This window comes from Lipotes vexillifer, unplaced genomic scaffold, assembly GCF_000442215.2.
Source record: "Lipotes vexillifer unplaced genomic scaffold, Lipotes_vexillifer_v1.1 scaffold71, whole genome shotgun sequence".
NCBI classification, from domain to species: domain Eukaryota; kingdom Metazoa; phylum Chordata; class Mammalia; order Artiodactyla; family Lipotidae; genus Lipotes; species Lipotes vexillifer.
The window spans coordinates 3,866,175-3,883,218 of NW_006793703.1; the positions used below are offsets into that span (position 1 = coordinate 3,866,175).

At 38.4% G+C, this 17,044-nt stretch overlaps 1 protein-coding gene across 1 annotated transcript in view; it reads right to left on the bottom strand.

Moving 5' to 3' along the window:
* DGKI (diacylglycerol kinase iota) overlaps window positions 1–17,044 on the bottom strand; it is a 467,563-nt gene that overhangs the window by 166,218 nt on the left and 284,301 nt on the right. The window contains 4 exon segments of the mRNA XM_007466658.1: window positions 8,887–8,998; window positions 10,444–10,517; window positions 14,300–14,362; window positions 15,518–15,573. Coding sequence (XP_007466720.1) covers window positions 8,887–8,998; window positions 10,444–10,517; window positions 14,300–14,362; window positions 15,518–15,573 — 305 coding nt within the window.

Sequence of the window (17,044 nt, forward strand, 5' to 3'; positions counted from 1 at the left end):
AGAGAGAGAGAGAGAGAGAGAGAGAGAGAGAGAGAGAGAACGAGACATTACATATCCTCTTTTGGAAGAATAAAACACTACTTACAAAAGAGATCTGGGAAAAAATGTGTCTGATGAATCTCTATCCAAATATAAACTTAGCGGAAACAGGGAAGAGAGAAGAACACGTCATTGAGACGTTGGGGATGTTATCAGCACAGTACAGGACAAATATTTCTTTAATAAATAAATGAAGGGAAAAAAAAGAGAGAGAGAGAGAGAGAGAGAGATGGGTGGGTGGGAACCTACAGAGACTTAAGTGTCATACCAACCAATCACAGTGAATGCATTTTATTTGAATCCTGATGAAAACAAACAGAGCATAAGAAAACAAATGACATCTGCAAGACAATTAAAAATTTGAATACTGAGTATTTAGTGATATTCAGAAGCTATTATTTTAATTTTTGAGATAACATGTTGTGATTGTATCCACAAAAGAAAATCTTACCTTTTAAAAAACACATTGAGAAAATTTCATGGGTAAAATGATATAATGTCTGGGATTTACTTCAAAATAATATAAGAGAGAAGATCATAGCTGGGGACAGAAATAAAATTGTCCATGAACTGATAATTACAGAGGCTACGGGATGGTGCATGAGGGTCCAATATACTGTCTGTTTTGACACTGAACTTTTTCCATAACAAGAATTTATTCTTAAAACTCACTTTAGGTGGAAGCACGTGCTCGGCTTCCCGAGGCACCCCTTTTCCCTTTGCGAGTAGATCCTAGGTATAGAATGTCACCAACCTTGCCTGATTTCATCAAACAGGCCTTCTGACAGGTCTCCCATCCTCTAGCTTTCTCCTGGCTTCAGTCCATCTTCTCCAGGATGACCCAGCTGTGTGGCTGGCAGGGTCTTGGTGCTCCAGCCAGGTGTCAGGCCTGAGCCTCTGAGGTGGGAGAACCGAGTTCAGGACACTGGTCCATCAGAGACCTCCCAGCCCCTTGTAATATCAGTTGGCAAGAGCTCTCCCAGAGATCTCCATCTCAACGCTAAGACCCAGCTCCACTCAACGACCAGCAAGCTCCAGTGCTAGACACCCCATGCCAAACAACTAGCAAGACAGGAACACAACCACACCCATTAGCAGAGAGGTTGCCTAAAATCACAATAAGTTCACAGACACTGAAAAACACACCACCGGACACGGTCCTGCCCACCAGAAAGACAAGATCCAGCCTCATCCATCAGAACACAGGCACCAGTCCCCTCCACCAGGAAGCCTACACAACCCATTGAACCAACCTTACCCACTGGGGGCAGACACCAAAACCAACGGCAACTACAAACCTGCAGTCTGCGAAAAGGAGACCCCAAACACAGTAAGTTAAGCAAAATGAGAAGACACAGAAATACACAGCAGATGAAGGAGCAAGGTAAAAACCCACCAGACCAAAAAAATGAAGAGAAAATAGTCAGTCTACCCGAAAAAGAATTCCGAGTAATGATAGTAAAGATGATCCAAAATCTTGGAAACAGAATGGAGAAAATACAAGAAACATTTAACAAGGACCTAGAAGAACTATGGAGCAAACAAACAATGATGATCAACACAATAAATGAAATTAAAAATTCTCTAGAAGGAATCAATAGCAGAATAACTGAGACAGAAGAAAGGATAAGTGACCTGGACGATAAAATAGTGGAAATAACTAACACAGAGCAGAACAAAGAAAAAAGAATGCAAAGAATTGAGGACAGTCTCAGAGACATGTGGGACAACATTAAATGCACCAACATTCAAATTATAGGGGTCCCAGAAGAAGAAAAAAATAAAGGGACTGCGAAAATATTTGAAGAGATTATAGTTGAAAACTTCCCTAATTTGGGAAAGGAAGTAGTCAATCAAGTCCAGGAAGCGCAGAGAGTCCCATACAGGATAATTCAAAGGAGAAACACGCCAAGACATATATTAATCAAACTATCAAAAATTAAATACAAAGAAAAAATATTAAAAACAGCAAGGGAAAACCAACAAATAACATACAAGGGAATCCCCATAAGGTTAAGAGCTGCTCTTCCAGGAGAAACTCTGCAAGCCAGAAGGGTGTGGCAGGATATATTTAAAGTGATGAAAGGGTAAAAGCTACAACCAAGATTACTGTACCCAGCAAGGATCTCATTCAGATTCGATGGAGAAATGAAAATCTTTACAGACAAGCAAAAGCTAAGAGAATTCATCACCACCAAACCAGCTTTTCAACAAATGCTAAAGGAACTTCCCTAGGCAGGAAACACAAGAGAAGGAAAAGACCTAAAAAAACAAACAAACCCAAAACAATTAAGAAAATGGGAAGAGGAACATACGTATTGATAATGACCTTAAATGTAAGTGGATTAAATGCTCCAACCAAAAGACACAGACTGGTTGAATGCATACAAAAACAAGACCTGTAGTATATGCTGCCTACAAGAGACCCACTTCAGACCTAGGAATATGTACAGACTGAAAGTGAGGGGATGGACAAAGATATTCCATGCAAACTGAAATCAAATAAAGCTGGAGTAGCCATTAACATATCAGACAGAAGAGACTTTAAAATAAAGACCATTACAAGAGACAAAGAAGGACACTACATAATGATCAAAGGATCGATCCAAGAAGAAGATATAACAATTGTAAATATTTATGCACCCAACACAGGAGCACCTTAATACATAAGGCAAATGCGAACAGCCATAAAGGGGGAAATCGACAGTAGTACAATAACAGTAGGGGACTTTAACACCCCACTTTCACCAATGGACAAATCATCCAAAATGAAAATAAATAAGGAAACACAAGCTATAAATGACACATTAAACAAGATGGGCTTAATTGATATTTAGAGGACATTCCATCTAAAAACAACAGAATACACTTTCTTCTCAAGTGCTCATGGAACATTCTCCAGGATAGATCATATCTTGGGTCACAAATCAAGCCTTGGTAAATTTAAGAAAACTGAAATCACATCAAGTATCTTCTCTGGCCACAACACTATAAGACTAGATATCAATTACAGGAAAAAGTCTGTAAAAAATACAAACACATGGAGGCTAAACAATACACTACGAAATAACCAAGAGATAACTGAAGAAATCAAAGAGGAAATAAAAAAAAAACTAGGAACAAATGGCAATGAAAACACGATGACCCAAAACCTATGGGATGCAGCAAAAGCAGTTTTAAGAGGGAAGTTTATAGCAATACAATCCTCCCTCAAGAAAAAAGAAAAATCTCAAATAAACAACCTAAACTTAAACCTAAAGCAATTAGAGAAAGAACAAAAAAACCCAAAGTTAGCAGAAGGTAAGAAATCATAAAGATAAGAAATAAATGAAAAAGAAATGAAGGAAATGATAGCAAAGATCAATAAAACTAAAAGCTGGTTCTTTGAAAGGTAAACAAAAGTGATAAACCATTAGCCAGATTCATCAAGAAAAAAAGGGAAAAGACTCAAATCAATAGAATTAGAAATGAAAAAGGAGAAGTAACAACTGACTGCAGAAATACAAAGAATCATGAGAGATTACTACACACAACTATATGCCAATAAAATGGACAACCTAGAAGAAATGGACAAATTCTAAGAAAAGCACAACCTTCTGAGACTGAACCAGGAAGAAACAGAAAATATAAACAGACCAATCACAAGCACTGAAATTGAAACTGTGATTAAAAATCTTCCAACAAACAAAAGCCCAGGACCAGATGGCTTCACAGGCGAATTCTTTCAAACATTTAGAAAAGAGCTAACACCTATCCTTCTCAAACTCTTCCAAAATACAGCAGAGGGAGGAACACTCCCAAACTCATTCTACGAGGCCACCATCACCCTGATACCAAAATCAGACAAGGATGTCACAAAGAAAGAAAACTACAGGCCAATATCTGATGAACATAGATGCAAAAATCCTCAACAAAATATTAGCAAACAGAACCCAACAGCACATTAAAAGGATCATACACTATGATCAAGTGGGGTTTAGCCCAGGAATGCAAGGATTCTTCAATGTACACAAATCAATGTGATACACCATATTAACAAACTGAAGAATAAAAACCATATGATAATCTCAACAGATGCAGAAAAAGCTTTTGACAAAATTCAACACCCATTTATGTTAAAAATCCTCCAGAAAGTAGGCACAGAGGGAACTTTCCTCAACATTAAAAAGGCCATATATGACAAACCCACAGCCAACATCACTCTCAATGGTGAAAAACTGAAACCATTTCTACTAAGATCAGGAACAAGACAAGGTTGCCCACTCTCACCACTACTATTCAATACAGTTCTGGAAGTTTTAGCCACAGCAATCAGAGAAGAAAAAGAAATAAAAGGAATCCAATTCGGAAAAGAAGTAAAGCTGTCACTTTTTACAGATGACATGATACTCTACATAAAGAATCCTGAAGATGCTACCAGAAAACGACTAGAGCTAATCAATGAATTTGGTAAAGTAGCAGGATACAAAATTAATGCACATAAATCTCTTGCATTTCTACACACTAATGATGAAAAATCTGAAAGAGAAATTAAGGAAACACTCCCATTTACAACTGCAACAAAAAGAATAAAATACCTAGGAATAAACCTACTGAAGGAGACGAAAGACCTGTATGCAGAAAACTATAAGACAGTGATGAAAGAAATTAAAGATGATACAAATAGATGGAGAGATATACCATGTTCTTGGATTGGAAGAATCAACATTGTGAAAATGACTATACTACCCCAAGCAATCTACAGATTCAATGCAATCCCTATCAAACTACCACTGGCATTTTCCACAGAACTAGAACAAAAAATTTCACAATTTGTATGGAAACAAAAAAGACCCCAAATAGCCAAAGCAATCTTGAGAAAGAAAAATGAGCTGGAGGAATCAGGCTCCTGGACTTCAGACTATACTACAAAGCTACAGTAATCAAGACAGTACGGTACTGACACAAATACAGAAATATAGATCAATGGAACAGGATAGAAAGCCCACAGATAAACCCACGCACATATGGTCACCTTATCTTTGATAAAGGAGGCAAGAGTATACAATGGTGAAAGGACAGCCTCTTCAATAAGTGGTGCTGGGAAAACTGGACAGGTACATGTAAAAAAATGAAATTAGAACACTCCCTAACACCATACACAAAAATAAGCTCAAAATGGATTAAAGACCTAAATGTAAGGCCAGACACTATCAAACTCTTAGAGGAAAACATAGGCAGAACACTCTATGACATAAATCACAGCAAGATCCCTTTTGACCCACCTGCTAGAGAAAGGTAAATAAAAACAAAAATAAACAAATGGGACCTAATGAAACTTCAAAGCTTTTGCACAGGAAAGGAAACCATAAACAAGACGAAAAGACAACCCTCAGAATGGGAGAAAATATTTGCAAATGAAGCAACTGACAAAGGATTAATCTCCAAAATATCCAAGCAGTTCATGCAGCTCAATATCAAAAAAACAAACAACCCAATCCAAAAATAGGCAGATGACTTAAACAGACATTTCTGCCAAGAAGATATACAGATTGCCAACAGACTCATGGAAGGATGCTCAAAATCACTAATCATTAGAAAAATGCAAATCAAAACTACAATGAGGTATCACCTCACACCAGTCAGAATGGCCATCATCAAAAAATCTAAAAACAATAAATGATGGAGAGGGTGTGGAGAAAAGGTAACCCTCTTGCACTGTTGGTGGGGATGTAAATTGATACAGCCACTATGGAGAAAAATATGGAGGTTCCTTAAAAAACTAAAAGTTGAACTACTATATGATCCAGCAATCCCACTACTGGGCATATACCCTGAGAAAACCGTAATTCAAAAAAGGTCACGTACCACAATGTTCATTGCAGCACTATTTACAATAGCCAGGACATGGACTCAACCTAAGTGTCCATCGACAGATGAATAGATAAAGAAGATGTGGCACATATATACAATGAAATATTAGTCATAAAAAATGAAATTGAGCTATTTGTAGTGAGACGGATGGACCTAGAGTCAGTCATACGAGTGAAGTCAGTCAGAAAGAGGAAAACAAATATCATATGCTAACACATATATATGGACTCTAAAAAAATATATGGTTCTGATGAACCTAGGGGCAGGACAGTAATAAAAACGCAGATGTAGAGAATGGACTTGAGGACACGGGGAGGGGGACGGGAAAGCTGGTACGAAGTGAGAGAGTGGCATGGACATATATACACTACCAAATGTAAAATAGATAGCTAGTGGGAAGCAGCCGCATAGCACAGGGAGACCAGCTCGGTGCTTCGTGACCACTTAGAGGGGTGGGATAGGAAGATGCAAGAGGGAGGGGATATGGGGATATATGTATACGTATAGCTGATTCACTTTTTGATAGAGCAGAAACTAACACACCATTGTAAAGCAATTATACTCCAATAAAGACGTTACAAAATTTTTTTAAATAAAAAAAACACACTTTACTAATTCCTCAAAGTCAAAACTCCTCGATAAATTCTATAATGCACTTCGTGATCGCACCCCTGCCTGCCTCTCCAGCATCACCTACATCACTCTCACTTTTCACCTACCTTTATGCTACATAAGACTAACTGTAGTCTCCACAGAAGATTATGAACTCTAATACTACCAAGTGTATGTAAATTTCCCTTTTTTCCAGAATGCCAAGTCCATTCATCTCCTCCTGGCAAAATTCATTCATCCTGTCCCATTTACTCGTTGACAATTACAGGTTATCAGGCTCGCTGCTGTGTACCAGAGATACACTGGAGTGATGGATACCCACCATCTGCCACTCCCACCCAGCACTCCACCCCTTCCCTGCGCTCCTTTTTGTCCTGTGAAACTGACCCATTTAGACTGTATTAATGGGTCCCTTGTCCTCCGGCTTCTGTTAGACTTCTCCAGAGGGAGACAACGGCCGAAGATCTGGAGGGCAAGAATTGTATTGATGTCTCTGACCCTCTCCCTGCCAGGCTGGCACAGGATGGCTGCTTTCACTTAGCAAATACTACTCCTGCAAAACAGGTGGTCTTTCCCAAATAGTTCTCTTTCTGGTACAACTGACTGCTTCCCTGCCTTTGCACCTTTAGCTCAGGGATACAACACCATCCATTGTTGCTTCTCATAAACCTAGTGCACTATTTGTAAAGAGTCCCTCCATTAAATTCTCCTCTAATTACCCAGTTTCACTCTGCCATCTCCTTCTTGTTCAGACTTTAATTACATAATTGTAAGCAGAAACAACCCAAACGAGAAAAAGACTATAAAGAGAACCTGACACACAGACAGACTGAGAAGTTATAGAAGATGAAGGGGTAAAGAACATTTGAGAGAGAGGCAGCATGTGCAGTGTCCCTGTGGTACAAAAGAAGCAAGGGATGTCCAAAGCTATACTTGACTTGACAGGCAACGAGCTAGAAAACAAAGAGGGCAGTGGAAAAGGATGGAGAATCAGAGAGAAACTCAATTTTGTGATAAAGATTTAGATTTTGATCTTGAGAGCAATGGGAAAGTGTCTTAATATTCTCCTTGCCCTCCCAAGCCTAGGTAAGGGATCATCTTCTCTTAGACATTCCCTGACAGCCTTCTACCACACAGCCAGGACTAGGAAGCTCTCACACACAGTAAACATTCAATACATGGTCACTGGATTAATGAATAAATGAATGAGTAAAACACATGTGGCCAGGTTTGTCTTGGGCACCTCCAAGAATTCTCCCTGGCACATACCCTACCTGGACTTATTCCTATTTGCTCTTGGCTGAGTCTTTATGAGTCTTACCTATAGTTAGCATAAAGACCTTTGGAGAGAAAGAGCTATATATGAGCTACAACTCTGAAAATCAGATCAATCCTAGAGCAATCTTTTACACCTAATGGCCATTTCATTGTAGACATGGCACATGTAACAAGCAACATCACCATCTCAGGCGATGGACATTCTTGCCATAATCACAATAGGGTATTCTGTTAAATCTCACTAATTCGAGGTGATGGAGGAAAAGTCATTTGGAATCCACAAGATGAGTGAAAAAGAGCTGTTTTGGGTTGTTCAGGACAAGAAATACAACCTTCTTGCTTTGAGGCATAAGGTATGGCACAAACCAAGTGCTAGCCAAGTGCAAGTAGAAGCTTTATTTTAATTTGCTTTACAAACTGATAGTGTGGCCTGATTTACACCGGATAAAATGATAAGCAAACTTTTTAATTGGTTTCCTCATCATTCAATAATAAGTTGAAACACATGGCTAAAACCTGCTTGAAACTGACGTTATACTATACGTTTACTTTTTTAAGGCCAGCAAACAAAATTAAAATGCAAGGTGATCTCGATACTGTGCAACTGAATATTCATTAATGTCACACAATGATGTTTTTCTATATTCAGGTATTTTGTGATAAGGGAGACGCCCATCTTATGCTTAAGCAGGCAAGATGGAGATGAATGCAAATGACCACTTTCCTTATTATCTGAGCACTCAAGTACTCAGCAAACCAAAAAAGTATCAAATGGCAAGGTTTCTGCATCAATGCTAGGATATGTCTGTGGCATAATGCTTTTTAATTAGCATGGAAACCTTCCACTTCATTCTGGTAGAAAATTCATCAGGATAATTAACACATAATATTCATTTATCTTTGAAGTTTAAACAAAAAATATGCATCAATTTTTTTAGTGACGTGAAGAATTACTTTTTGTTTTTGTTTTCCCCTAGCAACTCTACATTGCATAAAGTTGATAAGCCAGGAAAGAACATTATACCAAGGTACTATAAAATGAATAGTAAAGTCTAACTCTGACTAAAGTACATTACGCTTCAATAACATAGATGCACTGCCCACCAGAGAGGCCATGGTGAATCCAATGACTTCAATATAACCATCATCATGACGCTGAGGTTCAAAGTCATGGTGATCTCCTGGGTTCCCCCAAGGCATTGTGCCAGCACAATATCTGCAAGAGAACAGTAAAAACAGAATTAAATTTGTTCCAGTCTTCCCATGATTATCATTGGGGATTAACTTATAGTTCGATCCAATGTTTATATCACACATCTTTCTACTCTTGGTTCACACCTCCCAATAAAAAAGAAAATGAATCTATCACCTCCAAGTATCAATTTATGAAAATGGGGCAAAATTTTACAACAACAGCATCCCATGGAGCCCAACTTTCTCTTATTTATCCACATGTCTCACTCTGTAATTCACAAATGCTTACTTTCTATCACATACCGTTTGTTATCAATAGGTGGTTTCAGAACTTGGTCTTGGAGGGAGACATATACATGCCAATAGGAAAGGGAAATGGAACTGAGGTGGGTAAGCATCAATAATATACACAGAACGAAGGCAATAAGTACCCCAGGACGAAGGAAAGGTAACTGAAGCGGACGGAAGGAGTGAAAGACGGATGAGACAAAGATGTGAGATTAGAAAGGGAAGGGGAAATCAAGGAAGTTGAAAAGTGGGGGAAGCAAAATCCAGAGGGGGGGATGGGGGAGGAGCAAGAAGAAAAAGAGAAGAGCGTTGTTATTGCTAATAAACAATGTTTCCTGAGAATCTACTAGGCCTTCTACTTGGACAACTAAAATGAAAATACTTCTGGAACAGGATGTAAGGGGCTACACTGAGCACTGCCAAAAGTAATCAGGAGACTGTAACATATTTTCCTAGCCAAAGATTTACACACAATTCTCATTTCAACTAAATTCAGTCTAAACAGAACTTGCTCATGGATTTTTGTGTCTGAGTTGTCTGGCTTGCAAATAACAAAGGGTCATAGATCCACCCCTTTCAAAATCTTGGCTTGGGAGCCTAGAATCTAATTTGATGTCACTGAGATACATGCTTATTTTGAGACTAGTTAATCTTAAATATCCCTTTCTCCTGAGGTATATAAGAGCACCAAAGAGAGTTGACATCCTGGCTAGAAAATGCTACTCTAATTGATCCTATTTTTTCAAAGTAATCATCTGGCAATTATTTTGAATGAATTCCATGCTGAAATCAGGCTGGATGGTTGCCTAATAGCTTTTGGGAAACTGAGAACAGGGATTTATTCAAGTCTATCATTCCTGGGTGAGGGGTGAGGGGATGGAAGGCGTCAGTAATTGAGAACTACATTAAAATGTTCCAATCCAGAGGGCTGCCTGGGCTTCTTAAGGGTGGGTAAGTATACACCATGCATGCCGTATCACATAAACACAAAAATACCACAGAGAACACTAAACAAACCAAGTAGGAGAACAAAATTATCAGACTCGAAAACCCTTAATAAGCCATTAAAATAACTGTTTTTCATTGTTTGTACCTGGAAATTTTCTATAATGAAAGCAGAAAACCTTAAGTCAAATGGAGTTCACATCAAACCAAGGAAACAATATGAACAGAGCTTACCTGGGTATATTTAAAAATACTATACACTGGAACTTCAGTTCCTGAATCTTTGGGGTGAGATCTGTTCCATCACACTGCAACAATCAAAGCAGAAAAAGCAAGGATTCTGAAGTAGGCTCAAGTCTAAAAGACAACTAGGGTGACAACAGCATGTACCATGGTCTTCCCCTTGTCCCTGTCTCTGCTGAAGTGGATGCCCATTACTATGATTAAAAATTTATTCTGATTATAACTTTCCCAGACCCAGGGTTCTGGGCTTGGATTTGTTTTGATTTAATGTAAAAACAAAGCTGCCATTTGACCAAAATGATTTTTCTCTGGTCTCACAATCAAAGGAACTATCATCATTCTTAACCTTGGATTATTATTGGATAGCATAAATTGGCTTGTAGTATCAACATTAGAAAATTTATGAACGTTTAAAAGAATAAAAAGGATGAATCCTCAAGTTGAGGCAGTAGCAGTCTCTACCAAAGTCATCTGATTCAAACAATAGTCGTGAATGTGACCATTTATTTTATTTGCTTTTTGAGATAATTTTTATTTTGAAAATATTCGACATAATATTTTGAACACTGTTTAAAAGGAATATACCCTGCATGCTTTTTTTTAAAGTATCTGTTATAAATTAGTATTAGCAATCACTAATTAGTGATTTGCTCTTATCAATTTAATCTCTTACAGACTGTGACTGGTCCTCTGAGATAAACCGCTTTATTGAACCTGGCCGTGACCCTGGGTTTCAAGAGCCTCAGGGTGGCTTGGCCTCAATACCTCTGTGTGTGGCTTCCCTCACCAGTTAGTACTTTCCTCAAGAGCATCATCTGACTAATCAAAGAAAGGGGTTTCATTTCCCTGTCTCATTTCCCACTGGTGACAAAAGCCAAAAGAGGAACACTCTAGTCATGACTGTAGGCCTCTCAATGTCAAAGGTATAAAGCCTGCTTTTATATTTGCTCTCCTCACACCCTCATCACAGAATTTCCCCCACTGTCTTCGCTGCTGAAGAGAGGGTAAAGCATTCCTAAGATCCCTGCTAATTTCTAAGGATGGCTTCAGAGGGGGTTTCAAGCCAGGTAAAATGACTCTGCTAGTGGTCAAGGTTGTCTATTTCTCCTCCCAGCTGATCTTAACACAGACTAATTTTGTTTCATGAGCATTCTCAAAAATTGTTCCTGGGAAATCTTACAATCCTAAATAAACAAAGTATTTTCAAATATTTTTTAGATAGGAATCAAATTCTGGACATTGACTGAAGGTGTTTTTACAACACTCTCAGATACTTAAATAAACATGAGGTCTCCTAATTTAAGGACTTGAAATGAGTTGATAGATGGCTCTACCAGTGAAGAAAAAATGTAGACATCTTAAATGATCAAAATTGAGTGTTGAAAGCAACTGAACTTTTTAAAAATAGCATGTGATACATTAAAAGCATGCAAAGCAGTATTGTTGCATTACAGAAAAAAATTATATAAAAAAATTATACTTAATATTTAGAACAGAATTCATTTTCTAAAAAAATTTTCTACTTTCTCCTCCTGAAAAACTCATCAGGGATTCTGGAAACTCAACGAATTCTATGAGGATGGGCACCTTACAATGTACTGAGTTTTACAAAATTTTCTTGTATATTATTGCATTTAAACTTTACAACGCTTTAGAGCGGCAGTTTTCAACTTTTTCCCTACTTCAAACACACAAAGGAAAATATGTGCGTACAAAATATCTTCCTGTGTACAAGCTCACACACTGATACATCACAACAAGAAGGACACATGTGAGGTAGAACAAAATAATGCTGTATGTAGGTTTTCATTACTGTCCTGTGTGTGTGTGTGTGTGTAGTATTCATGTGAGAGATTATTAACTATTACCTTGGAAACACTGACTTCACCCTGTGGCAAAGATAAGATGGTCTGCTGTTATGTGTACATCTAATTGCTCTAACCACCCCCAACCTTTTAATCTCACGCTCAGGAAACATACAATGATGTCGTTGTAGAAATATCCTTGTGTCCCTCTGTGTCACAGCACAATGGTCAGTAACTGTTGCTTCAAATGCATATGTTGGTATGCCTGCTTTACAGATGAGGAGAGTTAACTCTTCTGAAAGGTTGAATGCTTCCCCCAGAGTCATATACCTCATAAAGATAGACCTAGGACTGAATCAGAATTGTTCAGACTTAGTTTCTATTTTTTTTTTCTCTTCATAAAAGAAAGAGATGATTACATAGACCAATCCACCTGGAATATTACATGTACAGGCTGATATCAAATCTTTTCTAGTTATTTGACTGCCACCTTGGCCTCTCTACAAGCTTCTTTTAATCCCTGATATACCGCCAACCATGCCTGAGATATTTCTCATCAGGAGAACTGCCAGATGTGGGAGAAAAGCTTTCTAGTGGTGAGGCGGCATAGAGTTTAATTTCCATCCAGCTGAGTTAAACAGTGGACAGCATTACCATTCAATATGGCCACTGCCCTCCGCTCACTGGCTCTCCCGGCAGGTGCTGCAATGTTCCTAATAATGTGAAAAATACTGCCAGAGGAGGGAAAGTTTATTTTTGGCTGGGTTGAAGGCAGCCAAAGAAGAAACAGGGGAAGTTTGAGGCAAGGTTGCTGCTACTTAACTAACCATCATTTTATCAGAATCAAGATCTTCACAGTTCAATGGACCACGTGTCTTTCTTGTATCTAGCTTTAAAAAGGCAATATTTCAGTTTTCAAAAGTCGCTACTGCTATAGGATACTTGCTTTTCGTTGGTATTTCATGAGAACTGAAACATCTGAAAGTGATGCCAAGGGTGATTAGTGGTAAACTCTGTTTCAACTGATTTACGAGATTCATGTCTCCTATAGGCTTTATTGGTGACAACAAATTTGAATTTGTATCCTCTCAGGCTCCTCTGTATTCCTCTATAAATCCATTAGTTTAAGGTCATATATTTGTCTCTATCTGCATGTATACCTTTTGTCCTGTCCCCTCCCGTCACAAATGCTATTCTTTATCTATTCCACGATAAATTCAAGCATTGCTATATTCCCATTCCTTCTTTCCCATCTATATATTTTTCTCTGTCTTCCATGTTTCTCTTTCCTTATGCAGGTATGTGCAGCAAAGTCATGTTCATTCCCTCTTTTAACTTGTCTGCTATAAGGAAACACCTTGTCTTTCTTAATAATCAATGATATGCTATTTTTAAATATATCGCTTAGAGAAAAAATGACTCCCCATCTCCCTTGCCTCCAAGATGAGTATCCCTAAAACCTGGGATAGAGACCCAGAAGGAAATAGCACCAAAAAAGAAAAACCTCTTAAGTGGTGAAGGACCTTGACCAGGCTGGAGAGTGAGTGACCACAAAATAATGAAATCAAAGTATTTTTCTAAGATGGAGACTCTTCAGATAGGCTGGGAATAAAAATACTTGTTTGATGAGCATCTTTTTCTACTTTAGGAGCCAGCTCAACTTCATTCCTTTGATGACTTCCCCGACTGCACCATAGGCAGTTTTCATTTCTCCCTTTGTGCCACCAGTATATTATGTAAGTAATCCAATAAAAACATTTATTATATTGTTCTGCCCAGAGTTATGTGCCCTTCCCCATGACTCAACTGTGAGTTTCTTCAGTGGTGAAGCCAGTCATCTTATTTAACTTCATCCTCAGCAACTAAGACAGCACCTGACACATAACTAAATGCTCATAAACGTTGGTTGCACAAACTACACTCAATTCAGTTAAAGTTCTATGCAGCCCACTGATTAAGTATATAAACTGGTATTTGGGGTTCATGTTAGGGGGCATGCCTTTTACATTTAAATGAAATGAGTCAACACATTTAATACTTACGACAACTTTAACATGCTTGGATAAATCTCTAGAGCTTCTCTGTAGGAAATCAGAAAAAGCTGCCTATACAAGGAAAGAAAGAAAGAAAAAATCTTCATTGCATGGTTATGCCAAATCCTTACTTCTGTAAGATAGATAGGTCCTAGTGATTCTAAGTTATGCAAAAATATAAGACAAGTTCTCCTTTTGCTGAATCTAAACTAAACTATTGCAGAGGCTAAGTTGAATTCTTTCACTGTTTTCAAAATGTAACCTATAGGGGCTTCCCTGGTGGCGCAGTGGTTGAGAGCCCGCCTGCCGATGCAGGGGACGCGGGTTCGTGCCCCGGTCCGGGAAGATCCCACGTGCCGCGGGGCGGCTGGGCCCATGAGCCACGGCCACTGAGCCTGCACGTGCGGAGCCTGTGCTCCGCAACGGGAGAGGCCACAACAGTGAGAGGCCCGCGGACCGCAAAAAAAAAAAAAAAAAAAAAAAAAAATGTAACCTATAATCAAATTTAAGATTACAGTATGAGAGTGAAAATGTAGGCAATTTCAAGGGTCAGTTTGGAGATGTGACTACCTTTCCTGATCTTCCTATTTGCCCATTAGATGCTGATATTATCTTTAACTTGCCACTGAGATTGTCTTATTTCACCCCGTTTTACTTCAATTCCCTCTATCCAATGGTAAAATTTAAGCCACACTTTTAAAATCAATATTTTAGAGGCCCCTTCTCTTCTTTCCAGGCATTCACACACAAGGATGTTCCTGAGTAGGAGGAGAAGGAAAAAGAAGGGGGCCCCGTTAATCTCATCTATGCTTCCATGAAAACTTCCCATGTTCTGTCAATTTCTCATCCAAATGTCAGTTGATACGTACCCCTATGAAAACTACATTCTAACCCAAGACATGCCATACATCCTTCAGTCTACCTAATTTCCTCATTCTCTAGATTGGCTTTGATGTTTGCTTTTCACACCACTCCTTGAATACCATCCCCTCAGTACAACTTTCAGGGCTTTTAAGTTCAAAGATGATGAACTCTCTGCCAACTAACTTAAGAAATACATACTTACTTTCATTCTTAAACCAAGACATTAAACATTAACCATATATAGACACACATATAAACATCTGAGATGTGTAATTATTAGCAGAGTATAGTTAGCATCTTTATTACCATGAGTGAATTAGTATAAATAATGTGTAATCATCAAAAAATGAAATATATACTTACCCCTGCATAGAACATTTTATTTCGAAAACGACTGTTGAATTTCTCTGGATTTGCTTCTGTAAAATGGAAAAGGTAGTTTTGTTCTAAAGACCTGATTAAAGGTAGTGAGTTAGATTAGCACCCCTCGTTCTTCCCTCTCCCTCCCCATCCCAAGGACCCAACAGCTTCATCATCATCTTTCCCTTAGTTAAAGGCAGTTGGCATGGTTGTCCAGTGCTGCAAAGTGTAGCCCCAAACTGGCATCAGTGGCAGCATCAACTGGGAGCCTGCTAGATATGCAAATTATTAGGCTCTACCCTGAACCTACTGAATTAGAACGTCTGGGGGCTGGGGTCTAGGAATCTGCTTTAACAAGTTCTCCAGGTGATTCACATGCACATTAAGGGCTGAAACACTCTGGACTCTATTCAAAATAGAGGGCTGGCAGGGATACAGTGCAGGGGTGATAGAAGAAAGAGGGAGGGGAAGTAGGGGGAGGGGGAATTATTTGCTTTGACCTCCATAGGACATGGCTTCCATAAACTATTTGTGCAGTTTCAAATTTAATTAAATATGGGGAATTTGGATAGTAATTAATAGAGAATTTGCTTTCATATTTTGCAAAAACTCCTAACTGCCATCTGTACTGTTATTTGTGACAGGCTTTGAAACATCATTTGATTTAGTGAAGTTATATAAATATACCTATATCTATATATAGATATAGATATATACAGATGACCTGCAGAATGGACCCAGGGCATAGGACAACAAAAGCTCTGACTGAAATGGTTTAATTTTGAGTTTGTTCCTGAATGTTTTATAGGTTGAGGACCATAAAACGATTAGACGAGAATTTGCATTGGAAAATGTTCACATGAATTCAACGGATTATAAAATCCCCAAATGAAATGCTATTTCCTTACATTCTTTCTAATAAAATTCCAAGAGATTCCAAAGGAACCCACTGCAAATATTTGCTTTCTGCTGTTTTGTCCCATATGATCATTAATCCCTTCTTAGGGGTAGGTCTTTCTCCAAGTCATTTCTCATCAGACAGCTGGCTGACTAGCTGGAAGTCTCCAAATCCCAAACCTATCTTTGAATGGCAAGCGTGACACCAGATGGCAAAGGTCATGGAGACCAAAATTCTACCTCCATCGTCTACCTCCTGGACTCCATGATTCACATCCTTCACATATGAAAAACACATTCACTCCCTCCCAGGTCCCCAAAGGTCTCATCTCCATTATAGCATCAACTCAAAATCCAAAAAATCTCATCTAAATCTCATTAGCTCATACTTCCCAAATCTCATCATCTAAATGATTTGGCTCTGGATGTAATCCATTTACAATGATGATCAGACCCTGGGTATAATCCATTCCAATAGTTTAATATATTAATCCCATCTTTGTATACAACACAGTAACATATGTGCTGTTAGAATGGAATCCTAAACCCTACTTTTGTCTGAAATTGGTCTTGCCTATTAGGGAGTAAATATAAGTTTAACACTATGTTTATAAAAACCAGTAAGTGATTTGA